Source organism: Haemorhous mexicanus, chromosome 2, assembly GCF_027477595.1.
Source record: "Haemorhous mexicanus isolate bHaeMex1 chromosome 2, bHaeMex1.pri, whole genome shotgun sequence".
Lineage (NCBI taxonomy): Eukaryota > Metazoa > Chordata > Aves > Passeriformes > Fringillidae > Haemorhous > Haemorhous mexicanus.
In genome coordinates, this window is record NC_082342.1 from 72268834 (window position 1) to 72284857 (window position 16024).

The following is a 16024-nucleotide window of genomic DNA, read 5'->3' on the forward strand; positions in this document are numbered from 1 at the left end:
ATTTGATTCTTTGCTTTAGGCAAATCAAAACTTCCAATCATTATATATCAAACAGTGAGTCCTCAAACTAAGTCCACAACCATAACCATGCAATAAATAAATTTATCTTGTCCATGCAAACTACAAAGACATTGTGATTACACCACAGCAGCTGCAATTTTTTTCAACACAATTTATTCTGTAACAGTTCCAACTTGTACCACTAGTCTTTTGAAAGCCTCTTTGAATTTTACCAGTTGAAACTAAAAAACCTGAGACTACTCTGATCTGAAGACAGGACTTTGGTGTGGGGTTTTTTCATATTCTAATTTATCATTGTTAGAATGCCTTGAAGTTTCCATTACTGAAATTACATCCTTTGCATTTCTGAAATCAAAGAAATTGTTATTTCTCTTTTATTTCTCTTTTGCCCGTATAAAAGAAAACAATCTAGGAGTGAAAATAGGTATTTTCCATGTCTATCTTTCATCCTTCTTACATAATGACACTTTCCAATTAAGATACTGCATAATAAAGTCCAAGTTTCCAGGAGACTAAATCAATCAAAGTATCATGATCTGCACCACTGCAATTACATTCTTTAATAAGTAATTAATGGTTTTATTGACAAGCTGGATCTCTGAGCACAATCTTATGTTTTAAGGTAGTTTAGAGCTATCCTGTATCTTCAAATATACTATTACTATAATTTTGCTGGCCACTTTATTCCTTAAAGTTTTAAAGAAGGTAAAATATGAAGAGCAATATATGTTCATGGGCTTGTTAGTCTAAAATACATCAGTTAGTGTAAGTACTACTTTTTCTTATCTTCTACATATTTTGTTATGTAGATGCTTCTCACACAATCAAAGATAAAAGTAAATTATTGTTCATTGATCATTTTATTCCTTTCATCTTCTGTTAATCAGCCTTGCACTGCCCTGTCTTTATACAAATCAGGGTAAGCACCTCAAACACAAAAGCAATGCTTTCTGCAAAAGCATCACCACAAGTGAATTCCTACTGTCATCCTGAAAGGCTGAAGCAAAGCTCCCCTGCAGGACCATCAGATGTTTCAGCTGGTTTTCTTCAGGCAATTGCAATTTCTCTTTTTATACCTTTCACCTCTAAGTAAGAGAGGAGCTCCTATATAAATAGACCTTGCTTCACTCCCTGATGCAATTATTTTTGGAAACTGAAGAACTGAATAAATTGGAGAGATAAACATGTCAGTGAGTAATCTCTCTCAGATATCGCCTATAGTATTGAAAAAACAGAAATTGAAATAGTGCATCTTATTTAGAGCTTTAAGGTAGTAAACAATGGACCTCATAAGAAGTCAATCATCACATTATTTGTCTAATTAAAAAAAAACCAAGCAGAGAACCTAAAACAAGACTGGAAGAGGCATCACAAGCACATTCTGGATGCATTTATTTCTATCAGTTCTTAAAAACAGACGTAAAAGATGTGGTAAAATAGCACTGTGATGGTTTTGTTCACTTTTCTTAGAAATGAATCACTACACCACACAAACCTGTAATAAAGAATCTGTGGGATTTGTCCTCGTGTTTGGTTGGTGCCATTACTGCTCAGACTGCATGTACTGAATGTGAACGTTACACCGTCGGGACACTGAACCGTGGTCATCCCACCATCTCCATTGGCAGTCCGGCTTCCGTAATTCCTCAAGCGAACTGCGTACTTCACATTTTCCTGAGAAAGGAGAGCAAAAACAGGTTGCAGTATAAAGCAAATATCTAATGGCTTCATGGTATATGAAAGTTATTATTTTACATTAATACTGTAGAGTCTGAAAACTCCTTCAAAGCACTCTACAAATGAAATAAAACAAGAAAGATCCAGCATTTAACAAAAATCAGAGCTGTTCCATGCTCCCAAACTATGGACCATAACTTAAATTACTACTAATAACTTTAAGAGCAAGCAGGTATCCAAGAAAATTAACTATCAAGTTGCACAAAAAAACTTGCACTTTCAAAAATATTCTAAAATTACTAGGCAACTACAATCTATCATATGCACTTGGGATCTAATTTCTTCTAGCTAAGAGGATTTGGAACTTCTAATTTATAGGTTGAAGCCAAGACTTTATGAAGCACACATCAAGATCAACTTATGAATGTGCATCTAAAAACCCAAACAATTTACACTGACCATTTCAATTTTGTTATCTAAAAAAGTTGTATGAAATCTACAGATGTACTTTTATTTTATTTACCTTCAGTGGCACAACTTTGTCAAGTCTGATTTCAGCTATGTCACTAGGAGAATCATCTGTGGTGTAAGTTCCTTTAACCAATTCTAAAGATGTCCATCTATGAGAATGAGTTGCATCTCCAGTATGATCACTCTGATTCAAAGAAACAAAGTAATTTTAATAAATTTATAATGTAAATACATGACACATGCAATGTGCAACTTATGTTTCAGTGCATAAATTCTTACACATGGCATTACAAACAAATGATGAAAAACCTGCTCAGAGTCAACAGTAAAGCCTTTCCCCATAAGAGGAAATTAGTGAGCAGAGAGGTTAATTTCCCATAGGAACCTGTGCTTGTCCTTTCAAAGAGATCAGAATTGTCAGTTACAGTGAACAACTGTATGTAAAGGAACAGTAGTTTTGCTTCATTACAAGAACCCACAACCCAGTTTTATGCTGCTTCTAAGAGAGTACATCAACAGCACATGAAACATATGTAGGTACTGTCTGATCATGCAGGGAGGCTATCATACTTTTCTTCAATTTTTGGTTATAACCTCATTTCTTAATTTCATTCATGGCTGACAGAGAGGTAACAGGTACTAATTTATATTTAGCTCCAGAAAGTGAAAAGCCCCCGATATTTCAAATATTACTTGCAATAAAGGAACAGTTCACAACAATAACCAAGATAAGGACCCTACTAGATATGGTATGAAGCTTGTGGTAATAAAAAAATCTTCACCACAAGCAAAAAATCCTACTACCAGTGCACTGTTTTACTGGGAGCCTAGACTGAATATGAATATGAAAATATCACATTGTAGAACATACTCTAAGAAAACCTCTGAGGTTACTTTTGTTCAAATTGTTTTCCCAAAAGCAGTACTTACATCATCAACTAATACCTCCAACTCATACTCATGAATTCCTCCTCCACCATAAACAGAAAATCCTACTACAACTACACCAGGTTTGTCAACAGAGAAACATATGGCATCAGGGGATCCATTCCCAGTATTCCAGCTTCTTCCCTGACTTGTTTTAGTGAATCGGTTTGGAGTGGATTTGACAGAATGGAGAGAATTCAGTCCATCAACCTGAAGAAAGTTAAATACAGCTGTCAGAAAATATTCACTGCTAAATTTTAGACAAATTTGATAAAGCAAAGTGAATTATCAGATTTTTCAACTGGGTAAATTTTAAAAGTCAACTCATAAACCACAGAAGATGGCACTATTTAGCTTTCTAGTTAATATTGACTAAAAAGAAAAAAGAAAGTATTTCTGATAATTAAAAATTAACTAAGAATAATCAGAAATCAACTAGTTTTTTAAAAATATTTAAATAGATATTTTATGGCTGAATTAGCAAAAAATACAGATTAGCTGTACTAAAAGAGAGGTTAGGTATTTGTGCCTTAGGTAAAGGTAAGGTATATCTGACTCAGGTACAATCAAGATTAGGAGGGCAGAAACAGTTGTTACATAATGGTAAAAACACCTTGTATCAAGATGTTATCAAAAGTTGATTCTTTCTGTGAGAAAAGCCTGTTGACAGCATAAAGACAGTGACATGCCTTTAACAATTTCAGATACTTTTCTGTCGCTTAATGAAGTTACAGCCTCCTGAAAGGATTGTATAGCTACACAAATATGCAGGCAAAAAGCAAACTACTCAAAAGATGTACAAATTTTAAAACAATCTGCAGTATTCTTCAGCACTAATGAAGTAGCTAATTATCAACAGTACTTCTCTGATAAATATATGCTTTTAAATCTATGCAAATCATCTGCACCACTCAAAACTGAGAATTCCACAATCTCTGAAAGAGCTGCGCACCTATAAAATACCCATACAGCCTCAATCACATTCATAGTATGTTTGTCCTGAAAGACTTCTAAAATTATTTTAGAGCAGCTTTACCTCAGATCCTAATGCTGATGCTGTGAGCTCGCTCACAATACTAGCAAGCAACCCACAGGTATTAGAAACTAGATGCGAAGAGAAAAGTTCATTTTCTCTTCTAAGGCTGTTCCGTACTGGTAAAACAACAATGACCAACATCTTTTCCAGCACTTCCCGAAAGCTGGTCATCCCTGAAACATTTTCTTCACTCTGCAGTGTGAACAAAAACAATGACAAATGACATGGTTACTAAAAAAACCAAAACACAAACTTTCACATATTATAAGTATTAGGTTATTGAAATATCTGTGACTTCATGAAGATTAGAAATGTCTAGAAGGGGGAAGAAAAATTATAAGACTCAAAGCTACCATAGTATGTATTCCTTTGTCAAAAGAATTGATTGATGTCCTTAATTTCCTGTATGAGGTGGTGACAAGTCTTTTATTACACTGGAAAGACACCAGACACAGATGTCCTTCCCAGGAGAAGTCTCTTCTTTATATACTGTATAGCCATAAAACCTATGGACTTTAAAAGCATACATGAAAACACAGTGGACATATAGCTACTTTTGAAACAGTTCATACAATTTTCTTCTGCAGTGTCTAAAAAAGCCTTTGCTTTATTGTTTTGGTGTTAGCAAAAAGAATCTTCTATGCAAAGAGGTAGGACAAAACCAGCGGTGGGATGATTATAAACAGTTTGCTGAATGAAGACTATGAAACAAATGGTAGCTATTCTGCCTAGCAGTGACATCCACTGCTTTCAACAAGAAAAATAAAATCAGCTCAACAGATCAAAATCCAAGGTTTATCCTTCTCACCTCTTTGTATGCCAAAAAAAATCCAAGTGGTGAACAAATATGGAAGACAATCAGGCAAAGAAACCTGTACAGAACACTTTTCCATCTTTTACAGTTAAGAGGCTGCTGCATCCAAGAGACAAATACTATATTTGCATTTAGTAGTGCCTGTTGCTTTTTTCCTTCATTAATTTGTACAGGTGCTTTCCAAGTCCGTGAAAGCTTTTAGCACAATAACGGCCTATGCAGGAGTATGTCCTGCAGCTTAACTGTGCATTTTATGAGAGTAGAAAACATCTGACCTTATCTTTTGCTCTAAATTTCAGGGAATGGTAGATTCTACAACTGTCCTCTATTTACCTTTCTTGCATAACTCATAATTTCATATGCCTGTTGCCACCCAAATTGAAGAATACTGTTTAGTAGTCCTATTTATCTCACTATTACCTTTTATTATTATCATCTTTACTTATTAATTATCTTTTATCTTATTTCTCATTCCTGTAAATCAATTCTAAAATATCAGAACTACAATATACAGCATTAAAGAGCCCTTGATCAGGAAATTGCTTAATAACCTTTGCTAGAACAGTATGAACTGGGATTCCTTTATTGACCCCCTTAAAAACTCCAGTTTGGGACATGGCTTCTTATTACTAAGGTTGTCTTCCTCAAAACACCAAATCTATCTACATGTGATCACATGAAAAAACTGAAAAACTGCTGCAGAAAACAGAATAATACTCCAAAGGATATTTCTTCCAATTTAATATTACAAGATAAGAACCATTCTGCTTAGACATTCTCCAAAGAAGAAACAGTTGAAATATTTCACACAAAAAACTAAAAATTGTACAAAGTAAGAAGTTTCTAAAATAAGCCTTTTAGAAAGAAAACACTTAGGTAAATAAATGTACATTTTTATTTAGCAAAAACATGTAGGTACATAACAGCTTTCTGTTGCAAAGTAAAAGAAATCATTAGATTTTTAGAATACATCCTCACCTGACTAAGCTTTTCCATGTGTGCCACCAGAAGAGGAAAGCGATGGGCCAGGGCAGAGTCGTTCTCAGTGCTGACTTGTTTAACCATGGAGCGCAGCAGGGCCTCTCCGTCGTAGGCAATGGGAAAGATGGAGGTCAGCTTCACTGAAGTGTGGCACAGAGCAGACATGACAGCTGCAAGGAGCCGACTGCTGGAGGTCTTGAAGTTTGCTTCCTGGATATCCTAAAGACAGAAAAAGAAATTAACAAAATGGCACTACTGCACTGAAACAATGGAGAAACTACTTGGAAAGGAACTTTCCAGCTTTACTGTAATTAATAAAAATAATTTAGAGAAAGCTTTTTTATGAATTTAACATTATCTTCGCTCATAAGCTTGAATTCAGATCTTCAAAACTGGAGCAATTCAAATTTTTTGGTTGGCATATTTTAAAGGCATATTTTATAATAAACCCATCTAATATTACTTTTAAAATTTTGGTATCCTTTGAAGACAAGGCTTTTCTTATAATTAATTATAATTAAACAACTGAATTAGAGCCATACATTAAAGAACAGATTCTTCCTTGAAATTGTATATGCTAAATGAATCTTCATGCAAAGCAGCAAACTGTTTACATCTGACCCCAAGCAATGCAAGCAACCAACTACACTGTTTAGATGTAGGATGCTCATTCACAATAAGCAAAATAAGAAAGTTGTTGATTACAGAATACTGCTTCTCACGTACTTGGCTGGAGCAGAGCACTGCTGTTTAATAATGAGGAATTACTCAAGTATTAGTGATAAATTCCACATGGATGCTCTTAGTCAACATGCAGCAAGGGTAAGCACATAGAAAGGCATGGCCTCAACACTGGAAAAGCAGGTGCTGATGGTTACCAGCACCACAAATTTTCTTCACTGTCCCACAGAGAATCTTAAAAGCTAAAGAAGACTAAGTTCCTAGGCTCTTATTGAACTACATTTAGAGAACACCCCAAACAAACAAAACCAGAAAGAAATCCCATGCCCAATCATTAAAAAAAACAATCCAAAACCACAATAGAACTCAAGTAGCAAATCAGGATAAATGCAAAAAATTAATAACAGTTTTACGTATTACTCGGCTTCAGATTGAGCAAAAGGACAAGCTAAGCTGTTACATTTACTTGTGTCATTTTAATGTACCTGGTCCAAACAGTTCAGCAAGTCACAAAGACATGCCCACTGGAGAGCTGGTGTTGGATAGAATGAATGGAAGCAAGCTGTAAATGTATTATGGCATTCCTGAAGAACAGCTTCCAACAGACTGAGAGGCTGACTAAGATATCCTTGTGGATCATTGTCCAGCTTCACCATGCAATGGTCAACTCCTTCAGATAAAATTTTTCTCAGCAAGGTCCTAGTTTTTCCAATGCAATCTGCTAGTTTGCTGGTTTCTTCTACAACTGCCTTAGCTGTAGCTAGAAGATTACAGAAACAGAAGCATTAAATGCACAATAATGAAATATTTTCATGTTAGCATGCACATTTTAAATGCCAACAGAAAAACAGGGAATTCAGCAACATTGTTGAATCTACATTCAGAGAAGTTAATTCCAAAAGTAAAACAGTGAAAGGATGTTAAACTCTATCAAAAAAACCTGAGCATTAAAAACTCCCACTTTTCTGATCCTTTATAATATAAACTGCGCTTTAATGAGCATTTTTAAAGCACAGGCATGAAAAACACAATCTTTCAAATTCACACTTGGCTTGCTGCCACAGCAAGCATTATGCACAGATACGGAAAAAAGAAGATACAAAGTGTCCAAAACAGCTCAACTGACAAATCACACAGGAAATTAACTTCAAAATACACAGGTTGCAGTGCAAACATGTGGTACTAGGATACTTAGTTATGCAGACAATTGAAAATTTCCTATTTCTGACAACAAGTCTTTTAATTGCTCCAATAAAACCATCTGTGTGAGCAAATCTATTTCATATCATATCCTACATGACTACTTAGATCAAACCATAAATTTCCTGTAGACTATTTGCTAATAAATATGAAACAGAGAGGAATACCTGATATTGGGTATATTTCACAGGTGTAAACCCTCAGCAATCTCAGGCAGCAAGTGCCCACAAAACGCAACCTTTCCAAATCCAGAAGAGTAGCAGTGTATTGGAAACCCTTCAGCCCACGAAGTTCTTCAACTCCCAGCACCAGTGTTGTCCAGCTCCAGTGAAGAATGCTCAGTAAAGATTCAAAGCATTCCTATTTCAAGGTATGAAGGATAGATACCAAAGACAGATTTAGTGTTAAAAAACAAGAAATGACAGTTCTGCATCAGTGTTAGACAAAAGGCAAATAGCATCTTCATCTATGTTTCCTATGAAAATACATTTATGTCCATATATATCCACCATTCAACACACAAATCCTAATTTGCTTGAGAAAAAAAAAAAACCAAAACACTGAGAATGCAGGGGACACTTAACTGTAATACCATAATAAAATCTATCTATAAGCTATTTTAGAATATTATGTGAGGAAGCCTCTCAGTTATTTAAGAACAAATGTAATGGAGGTTTTTCAATAAGCTTTAATTGCTTCAACTACAGAAGAGTCCAACACCAAATTTGGACATAATACATTCTTATCAGGGCTGTCTTCACTTTGCTTTCAAACAGCTATGATCTGCAGGACCATGGCCACTATATGACCTTTACAGCACTTGAAAGCTAAACAGAAGCACATGGTAGTTCACAAAAAATCTAAGGATTTAAAAAGTTTTGTTTCTACCATTATTATTGTATGTGGTCAGTCAATTTCACAAAGTTGTACCTCAGAAAGTAAAATAAAAGTATTTGGTTTTGAACAAGAAAATAAAATCTTCAGAAAAAGTCAAAAAATATATATATACTTATCAGTGTACCTAATTTCTCCTTGAGAAAGTAAGCACAAAATCATCATTATTTTCACATCTACATCTTTCAGTTTCCTAACCATGTATGAACTTGCAGGAAACACAGAAGATTCTCAATAGTACTCACCACTGAGACAGTTCTGGCAAAAGATCTCTTTAAAATATGTACAGGTTCACTAGTTTGCTGTTTTCCTTTGGATGCACTGCCATCACTTGTTGGCAACCTGGAAGAATAATTTTAGAACTTGAAATCTCCACTTTCTACTTTTAGTAAAGTTTTGGGTTGGGTTTGGTGTTTTGTTTTGGTTTTTTACTTTTTTATAGTTTTACTGTTTTATTGTTCAAGTGAGGAAAAGAACCAAAGTAAAAAAAGTTTTAATTCTCAAAAAAAAGCTCCGTTTCAACAGAACTTTTTGCAGTTTCCTCATCATTCTAGACCAGTAACCAAGTATCTTGAATTCTCTCCAACTAGCAGTACTGTGACAACTAAAAATGAGGTTGAGATTTAATTACATGAAATTATTACTAGTATCTACTGTATTTCTTCAGATGACATCACGACTGGAAATGTTATTCCTTAAAAGAACACTGGTTTTGTGAAGGCAAAATGTACGTGGAGGTTAAAAAATACAGACAGCATCTATCACTGTAGCATCTTCCCTTTTGGGCCCCCCACTGGTCTTCAGAGGTCTCAAGGGTTGTTTGTCTTTTGGCTACAGCCACCTCTCTACAGAAATCACCTAAATGATGAATTTGTCATGCCAGGACTTCATATACATCAAAATAAACCTTCACCAGGAAGGACAGAAAACTTCATGGCAGAAGTGAACTGTTCTGCAGAAGAACCTTGAAAAGGACATTCTTAGAAAGAAGAAGAGAACTGGTATCAAAGAATTCTAAGCTTCAGAATCAGTGTGGAAGCCAGGGGAATTACATACACACACAATATATAAAATTTATGTCATGTATCTATCTGAGGACATCTGTAAAATCTACTATCAACACAGTGAAAGAGTTCCTGATTATTAAAACACAACATTTATCGAGGCAATGATAAGTTTATGGTAACTTATTGTAAAGCACTGTTGATTTTGGCTTTGTTTCATTAACATCATCTGTTCAAGAGTATACAGTTCCTAAACTGAGGGTTACCAAATAGAGCACTCCCAACTAGTAAAAAATATTATTAATGTTATTGTGAGATTCTATGGATGTAAATGAAAACCTCAAGACTCATACAGCATGACTGCAAGAAAAATAGCAAGGAAGTAAATGTGGGTATAATTTCATTACTTTTCTCAAAGGCAGTAAGTTTTCCCTACATTTTTCAGATACTAATTTCCTTTGCTTAATACAGTAATATTTTCATGAAACATGGTTATAATGAATTTAATATTTCTATTTTAAAAAAACATGTCAACAAAGTGTTCCAGAGGTTAAAGTATTACCTGTATAGTAACTGTGGAATCTGCCCTGCATTCACATCTGTACCATTATTTGATTTCTTGGAACTTTTAAACTGAAATACGACACTGAAAGAGAAATAACCTAGTTATTATTTAAATCTTATTAGAGCTCCTCTTTCTCATAATAAATATAGAAAAAAATATACCCATCATCTGTAGTAATAGAGGCCTGTCCATGAGATCCACAATCACTGCTAGGTCCTGACACTCTTGCCCAGGCTACATACCACCAGCCAGCTTGCAGGAGTACCGGCTCATCAAACATCATTGCATATTTCTCTCTGGGAGAAGTAAATTTTGGAAAATGTTATCTTTTAATTATTTTTATATTCACTTTAAATAAATTACATCCTACTTGTTAAAAGAAATTGAGAAGCAATAGTGTTAAGTTGTATCTATTTATATTCAAAACCCCAAACTTTTTAATCGAAAATTTTTAATTTAAAAATATTGTAGTAATTAAAAACTAATTCAGAAGGACCTACAAATGCCTGAGTTGTGCTTGATCTTGAATTGTGAACAATTGTATCAATGCCAAACAGAGCAAGAAGACACTTAGTTAAATTAACTTAATGTTAATTAAAAAAAGTTTCAGTCAATTAACTTAAATAAACCCAGTTACATCTAATACACAATACTGCAAGCAAAGTATTAATTATAAGGTACTATATAATACTGATTTCTTAAAATGTTTGCAAATGACAAGACCTTATACATAAATTCTTAGTAATTACAATAAGTATTAAAGAAATTAAGAGGATATATATTTAGGGGATTGATATATAAGATTTAAACCTGAAAGACTTATGTATCATTTGAAATTTAAATTACTTCATTATAGAGAACGAAAAAGCAGATAACACATGGCTAAACCCAACCATACGCACAAAAGAGCTGCTGCAATATTTTGTCTTATGGTCTCAACACAGGAAGATAGGATTTGACTTGGATTTAAACAAAAGCAAGAATTTCATTATTTTTCCTCTTTTAATTTAAATACCATACTGGTTTGGGGATGTATTTGGTGTTTTACTATTTCCCTACACACATCAAGTGTTTTACATCACTTGCTACAAAATCCTAATGACACAGACCATCTCTGTTGATATTTAAAGTGATACTAAAATGTGTACAGGGAAGTAAAAATAAAGATCAAGAAGCAGGTGGAAGTAGGCAAGCTAAACAGCTTACCTGGCAGCACAGTCATATGCTAAGACATCTGTCTCAGCAAGGAGGTCTCCATCCGTCTCATGGTCTCCCCCATCTGGACCCAATTCAAACAACTGGTGAAGTAAGGAAAAAGGTAAAATTATGTTTTAGGTGTTAGAAACCTCATAATACCACTTTTTCTTGTGTGGCATTCTGGAAATTGTATACTACTCTTCCTTCCCAAAAATAACTACTACTTAGTATCACTGACAGGCAAACCCACATTTGGAAGTCAGGCATTAATGGCTTAGAAATAGCAATTGACAATGACCTCCCAGCCTTATGTCCATATACATTTTTAAGTGGAGAAACACCCTAAATCTTGCAAACAAGACAAAAGCAGAGCATCTAAAAAAGGGAAAGTTGGGCAGAAGTTGCAGGTTTTCCATCACCGACTGAAATGCACAATATGACCTTAAGATATACTCAGCTTCTCTGGAAAGGGACAGCTTGACAGCTGAGCAGAGACAGTCAATAGTGCTATAAACAGCTGGTGATTGGGACAAAACATGATACCTAAGAGAATTTTGTTTTCTTACTTACAAATAATTTCTATGGTTTGATGATTTTGAAAAAGGACCACAATACATGTCAATGACTTCTCTTGCAAACACCTATTTTACACAGCTTATTTCTGGCAGGACTGGCAGATCTTATCTTGGCTATAATCTAATCCTAAACAAACTGAAAATATAATGTTAGAGTATTATCATAACATTATTACCTCTGGTATTTAAATGGTGTGATTAACGTTAAATTTCTTGACTGTACTTAGTTACTTGCAATTCTCAGTCATTATGTTAAACTAGAACAAGTGCAACTACTTATTTTGGATTTCCTATTGGCTTAAGCAAATGTTACTGCTAAGCGTGTCATCCATTTCCCTAGAATAAACCTCAATACCTATGCATCTGAAAACAGAGGGAGAAAATTCAATAATCCACTAAATGATAAGTATGTAACAACAATAACATGTTCTGAATATACAAACACAAACATCTAATAGAAGTCTCAGATATAACATCTTTCACCAAAATCCTTATAAAGTATAGGAGCAGAGAACACTCACCCAAAACCAGAGCATTAACACCAGTGTGTGTTTCTGCGAGGTTTATTTATTCAAAGCCAGATTTATTTATTTTAAAATAATCAGCACACTTGCTCCACCCATAATCATGCCTATATTTGGCACAGAGTTAACTGTATTTGCAGCCACTTCTCAGTTGAAGAATCCCAGCCCAGAGGCTCTCCTGACAGCAGTTTGAGAAAGAAGTGGCAGGGAAAGGGGAAAACAATGGTTCCTGATAAGGACTCTTTTTCTGCTTTTGAGAACAGCTCCTCATGCATCACACAGGATGTGATTTTAACCTGAAGCCCAGAACACCAATTTTCTGCTGGTGGACCTTGGAGCTTTGTGTAAACAGATCACAGAACCATTCAGACCACTAAAATACCTGCCCAAGATATCCCTAGGATGGGACAGCATTTAATGAAAGTAAGAATGAGCCAATTTCATGAAAAGTAAGAACAGTAATTCTCAGCTCTGTACTTCACCCACTGTGCCTGCATAATGCTTTCCACATACAGTAAACCACTCATTCATCAAGAAATAAAACTAATCATGGTTTTGGATGCATTACTGAAAGTTGTGATTTTGAGACACAATATTGCTTAAAACAAAACCAAACCTCCTACCTTTATTTTAGCAGTGTATTCACCTCTGCCACCAAAAAGACCAAGACCACCTAGCAATATATCTGTATCAGCACAGAAACGGATGGCTTCTACTGAGTGGGCTGAATAACCCCAGCCTCCTCCATGACCTGCAAAAAAAAAAACCCCAACAAAAATATAATTACCCAGTCGTTCTACAAGCTGATCAGCTTGTGCTATGAAATTTTAGTGTATACATACTTTCAAATCTGTTAACAACACTATAGTCTTCTTTAGAATAAACTTTCATTACTGCTTGAGTCTCTTCTTCTGTATTTGCAACACCCATTTTTAAGTCCTGCATAGCAGCCAAAGTATCAAGGCAACCTAAAAGAAAGCAAAACCAAAAAGAACCCAAATTCTCTCACTGTTGATTATAAGCATTGAAATAGAAATGAATACTAGTTAAGAAAATCAAAGCAATCTGCTTTGTCCCTACACCACACATAAGCTACCAAGTAGCTTTATATTTTGATTAGGTTAAGGATCACTGCTGCAGAATCGCAAGGCTTGCTAATGAACATAAACTTCATTTATCATCCAGATTAACAAACAAATGTGATTAAAACTTCTCTGAAACTTTTCCAATGGCAAATAAATTACCAGTAACATTTTTTTTCCTTTTAACACATAAAATATTACCCAAAAGGAGTTGAAGTAGGAACTGAATTACGATCAGATTTGAAAGTCTTCACAAAAGGTGTTTTGTTTCATACACGTAAGTACCTAACATGCCTTACTTTGACACAGACACAAAAAAGTGCTGTTCAAGTTGAAAGTTGAACAGCACAAGTTCTAGCACACAATGAAGTGAGCAGGTCAAGGAACAGATGACTTATCATAATCAGTGGACAAGTGAGTTAAAAGAATGGCCAGTTTATACATGCACACAGTGTACTTAGGTGTTGTATTTTTAGACTAAAGAAAAAAAACTACAAAAAGAAATATTTCCCTTAGCGACTCCCTATACAAAACTGCAAAGATTTTATATACTGCATTTTCTTTAAAGTAAAAAAAACTTATTGAGGATCACTTTTTCCAGGTTGAGTTCTTTGTTCTGAGATTCCAGGTTAAGAGTACTGATTTTATTCTGTGGACTCCAAAAAGATGCTCTAGGAAGGTCTCTTACTCTATTATGTAGGCATCTAGCAAGTTTCAACAGAACTCTAAAATCCTCTAACACTATTAAGATGGCAGAAGATAACCACATCAGCCGAATTATAAAAGTTAAGAGGAATAGTGAAGGACTACAAAGTAAAATTTTAACTGAAAAAGTCAGGATTAAGTTATGTTCCTTTATTTCATCTAAGGTTCTGATACATGAACTAAAAATGTATACCTAGAATATGCAAAGCTGCATGAGATCTGGTGGTTAGAGCTTTGGAACCTGTTGGCAGAGCAAGTTCAGGACTCAAAATACTACACCGGGATTGCATGTCTGGAGCTGAGGGAAGCCTGGAATCAGCAACTACTGCATTGTAACTCCACAGTTCCCTGGCATTTGGGCGAAACCTAGAGCAAGAGAAAACAGAATGAATAAAACCCGTCATCTATTGGAAAAATACAAAACCTTACCAACAATTACATTTTAAAGATATTTAATGTAAAATGTAGAGGTGCTGGTATAAACTCTTGAAACTGAGCATCACTATCACAAATAAATGAAAACTTTACTAGCTTAACACTCCAGCAAACAAAAAGATACAAAAACATTATTATACCTTAAGTCAAAAAGTCGTATTATGGGTTTAGAAATTTCAGAAAATATTAAGACATTTCTCAAAACTAACAAATGTTAAAACAGTATTATCTATTAAGAAGTGTGAAGTAACTAGCTAAGTAGTAAAGAGAATGGCAGATGTGCTCTAAAATTTTAAAGATGCCAAGCGAAAGGAAAAGGTTTACCTTCAAATAAGAGAAAAAACTCTTGAGGAATCCAACATATTTTGTTTGGGCTTTTTTAAATGGGTAACATCCCCTCATGAGTTTTTAAGGGATTATAAAAAAGGGCAGCATAAACAAGGGAATACAAAGACTTTCTATAATATAGATTAACACATAGAAAAAGGAAAATGAAATCTTTGATACCACTACGTAAAAGGAAAAAACAGTAAGAAGACCTAAGTCTATGGGAGTGCTCTGAAGAAACACAAAAGGAATTTTCATTTGCTACACTTTCAAAACTCTAATGGACAATGAAATAGTTTTAGCTAAAAATATTAAAGCGCACCATATGTATTCAGGATTTTAGCAAGTTACCAATATTCAAATTTATACACAAATTTTATGTGACATTCCACATACACTTGAATTTCATTAAGAGATTAAGTCACAAAGAAGAAATGTTTGAAGAAATGTTTAAGCTGCACATCATCAGAATGTTGTCTCTGTACAAGAAACTGAATCCATAATTTAAATAGGCATGAATCAAAGTGTCCAGAAATAATAATATACCAAGTATTTTAACTACTAATAGGCATATTTATTAACACTGCTCTTTTTCACACTGTTTTACCATTTTCTATTGAACACGAATGGGATATAAGAGAAATATATATAGAGAAATAAGTCTGCAGTCTCAAAAAATCCACTCTTCAGTTAAGTTTTTAAGCTCTGGATTTAGTTCTATAGTCCCCAAAGTACTACAAGAGAGTAAAATATCTCAATTAATGTTTACCCATATTATCTAACCCGTGACTTTTTACTTCGTCAAGCTGAATAACCACCTTATTGTCTTCAAGTTGAGTATCATTACCTTGCCTGCCCTGAAACTTGCTGTGTTCCCATGGCCATTGATAACTGGTTTAGTTCACAAA

At 34.5% G+C, this 16024-nt stretch overlaps 1 protein-coding gene across 16 annotated transcripts in view; it reads right to left on the reverse strand.

Annotated features, from left to right (window-relative positions):
- MYCBP2 (MYC binding protein 2) overlaps positions 1-16024 on the reverse strand; it is a 169052-nt gene that overhangs the window by 78262 nt on the left and 74766 nt on the right. For all 16 annotated transcript variants that reach the window (XM_059839180.1, XM_059839171.1, XM_059839176.1 and 13 more), the window contains 14 exons: positions 14548-14720; positions 13410-13535; positions 13191-13318; positions 11478-11569; positions 10433-10567; positions 10269-10352; positions 8948-9044; positions 7976-8168; positions 7094-7368; positions 5925-6146; positions 4133-4324; positions 3100-3306; positions 2222-2353; positions 1517-1695 (listed from right to left, as the gene is read on the reverse strand). In XM_059839180.1, coding sequence (XP_059695163.1) covers positions 1517-1695; positions 2222-2353; positions 3100-3306; positions 4133-4324; positions 5925-6146; positions 7094-7368; positions 7976-8168; positions 8948-9044; positions 10269-10352; positions 10433-10567; positions 11478-11569; positions 13191-13318; positions 13410-13535; positions 14548-14720 — 2235 coding nt within the window. The remainder of the gene's footprint in view (positions 1-1516; positions 1696-2221; positions 2354-3099; positions 3307-4132; positions 4325-5924; positions 6147-7093; positions 7369-7975; positions 8169-8947; positions 9045-10268; positions 10353-10432; positions 10568-11477; positions 11570-13190; positions 13319-13409; positions 13536-14547; positions 14721-16024) is intronic.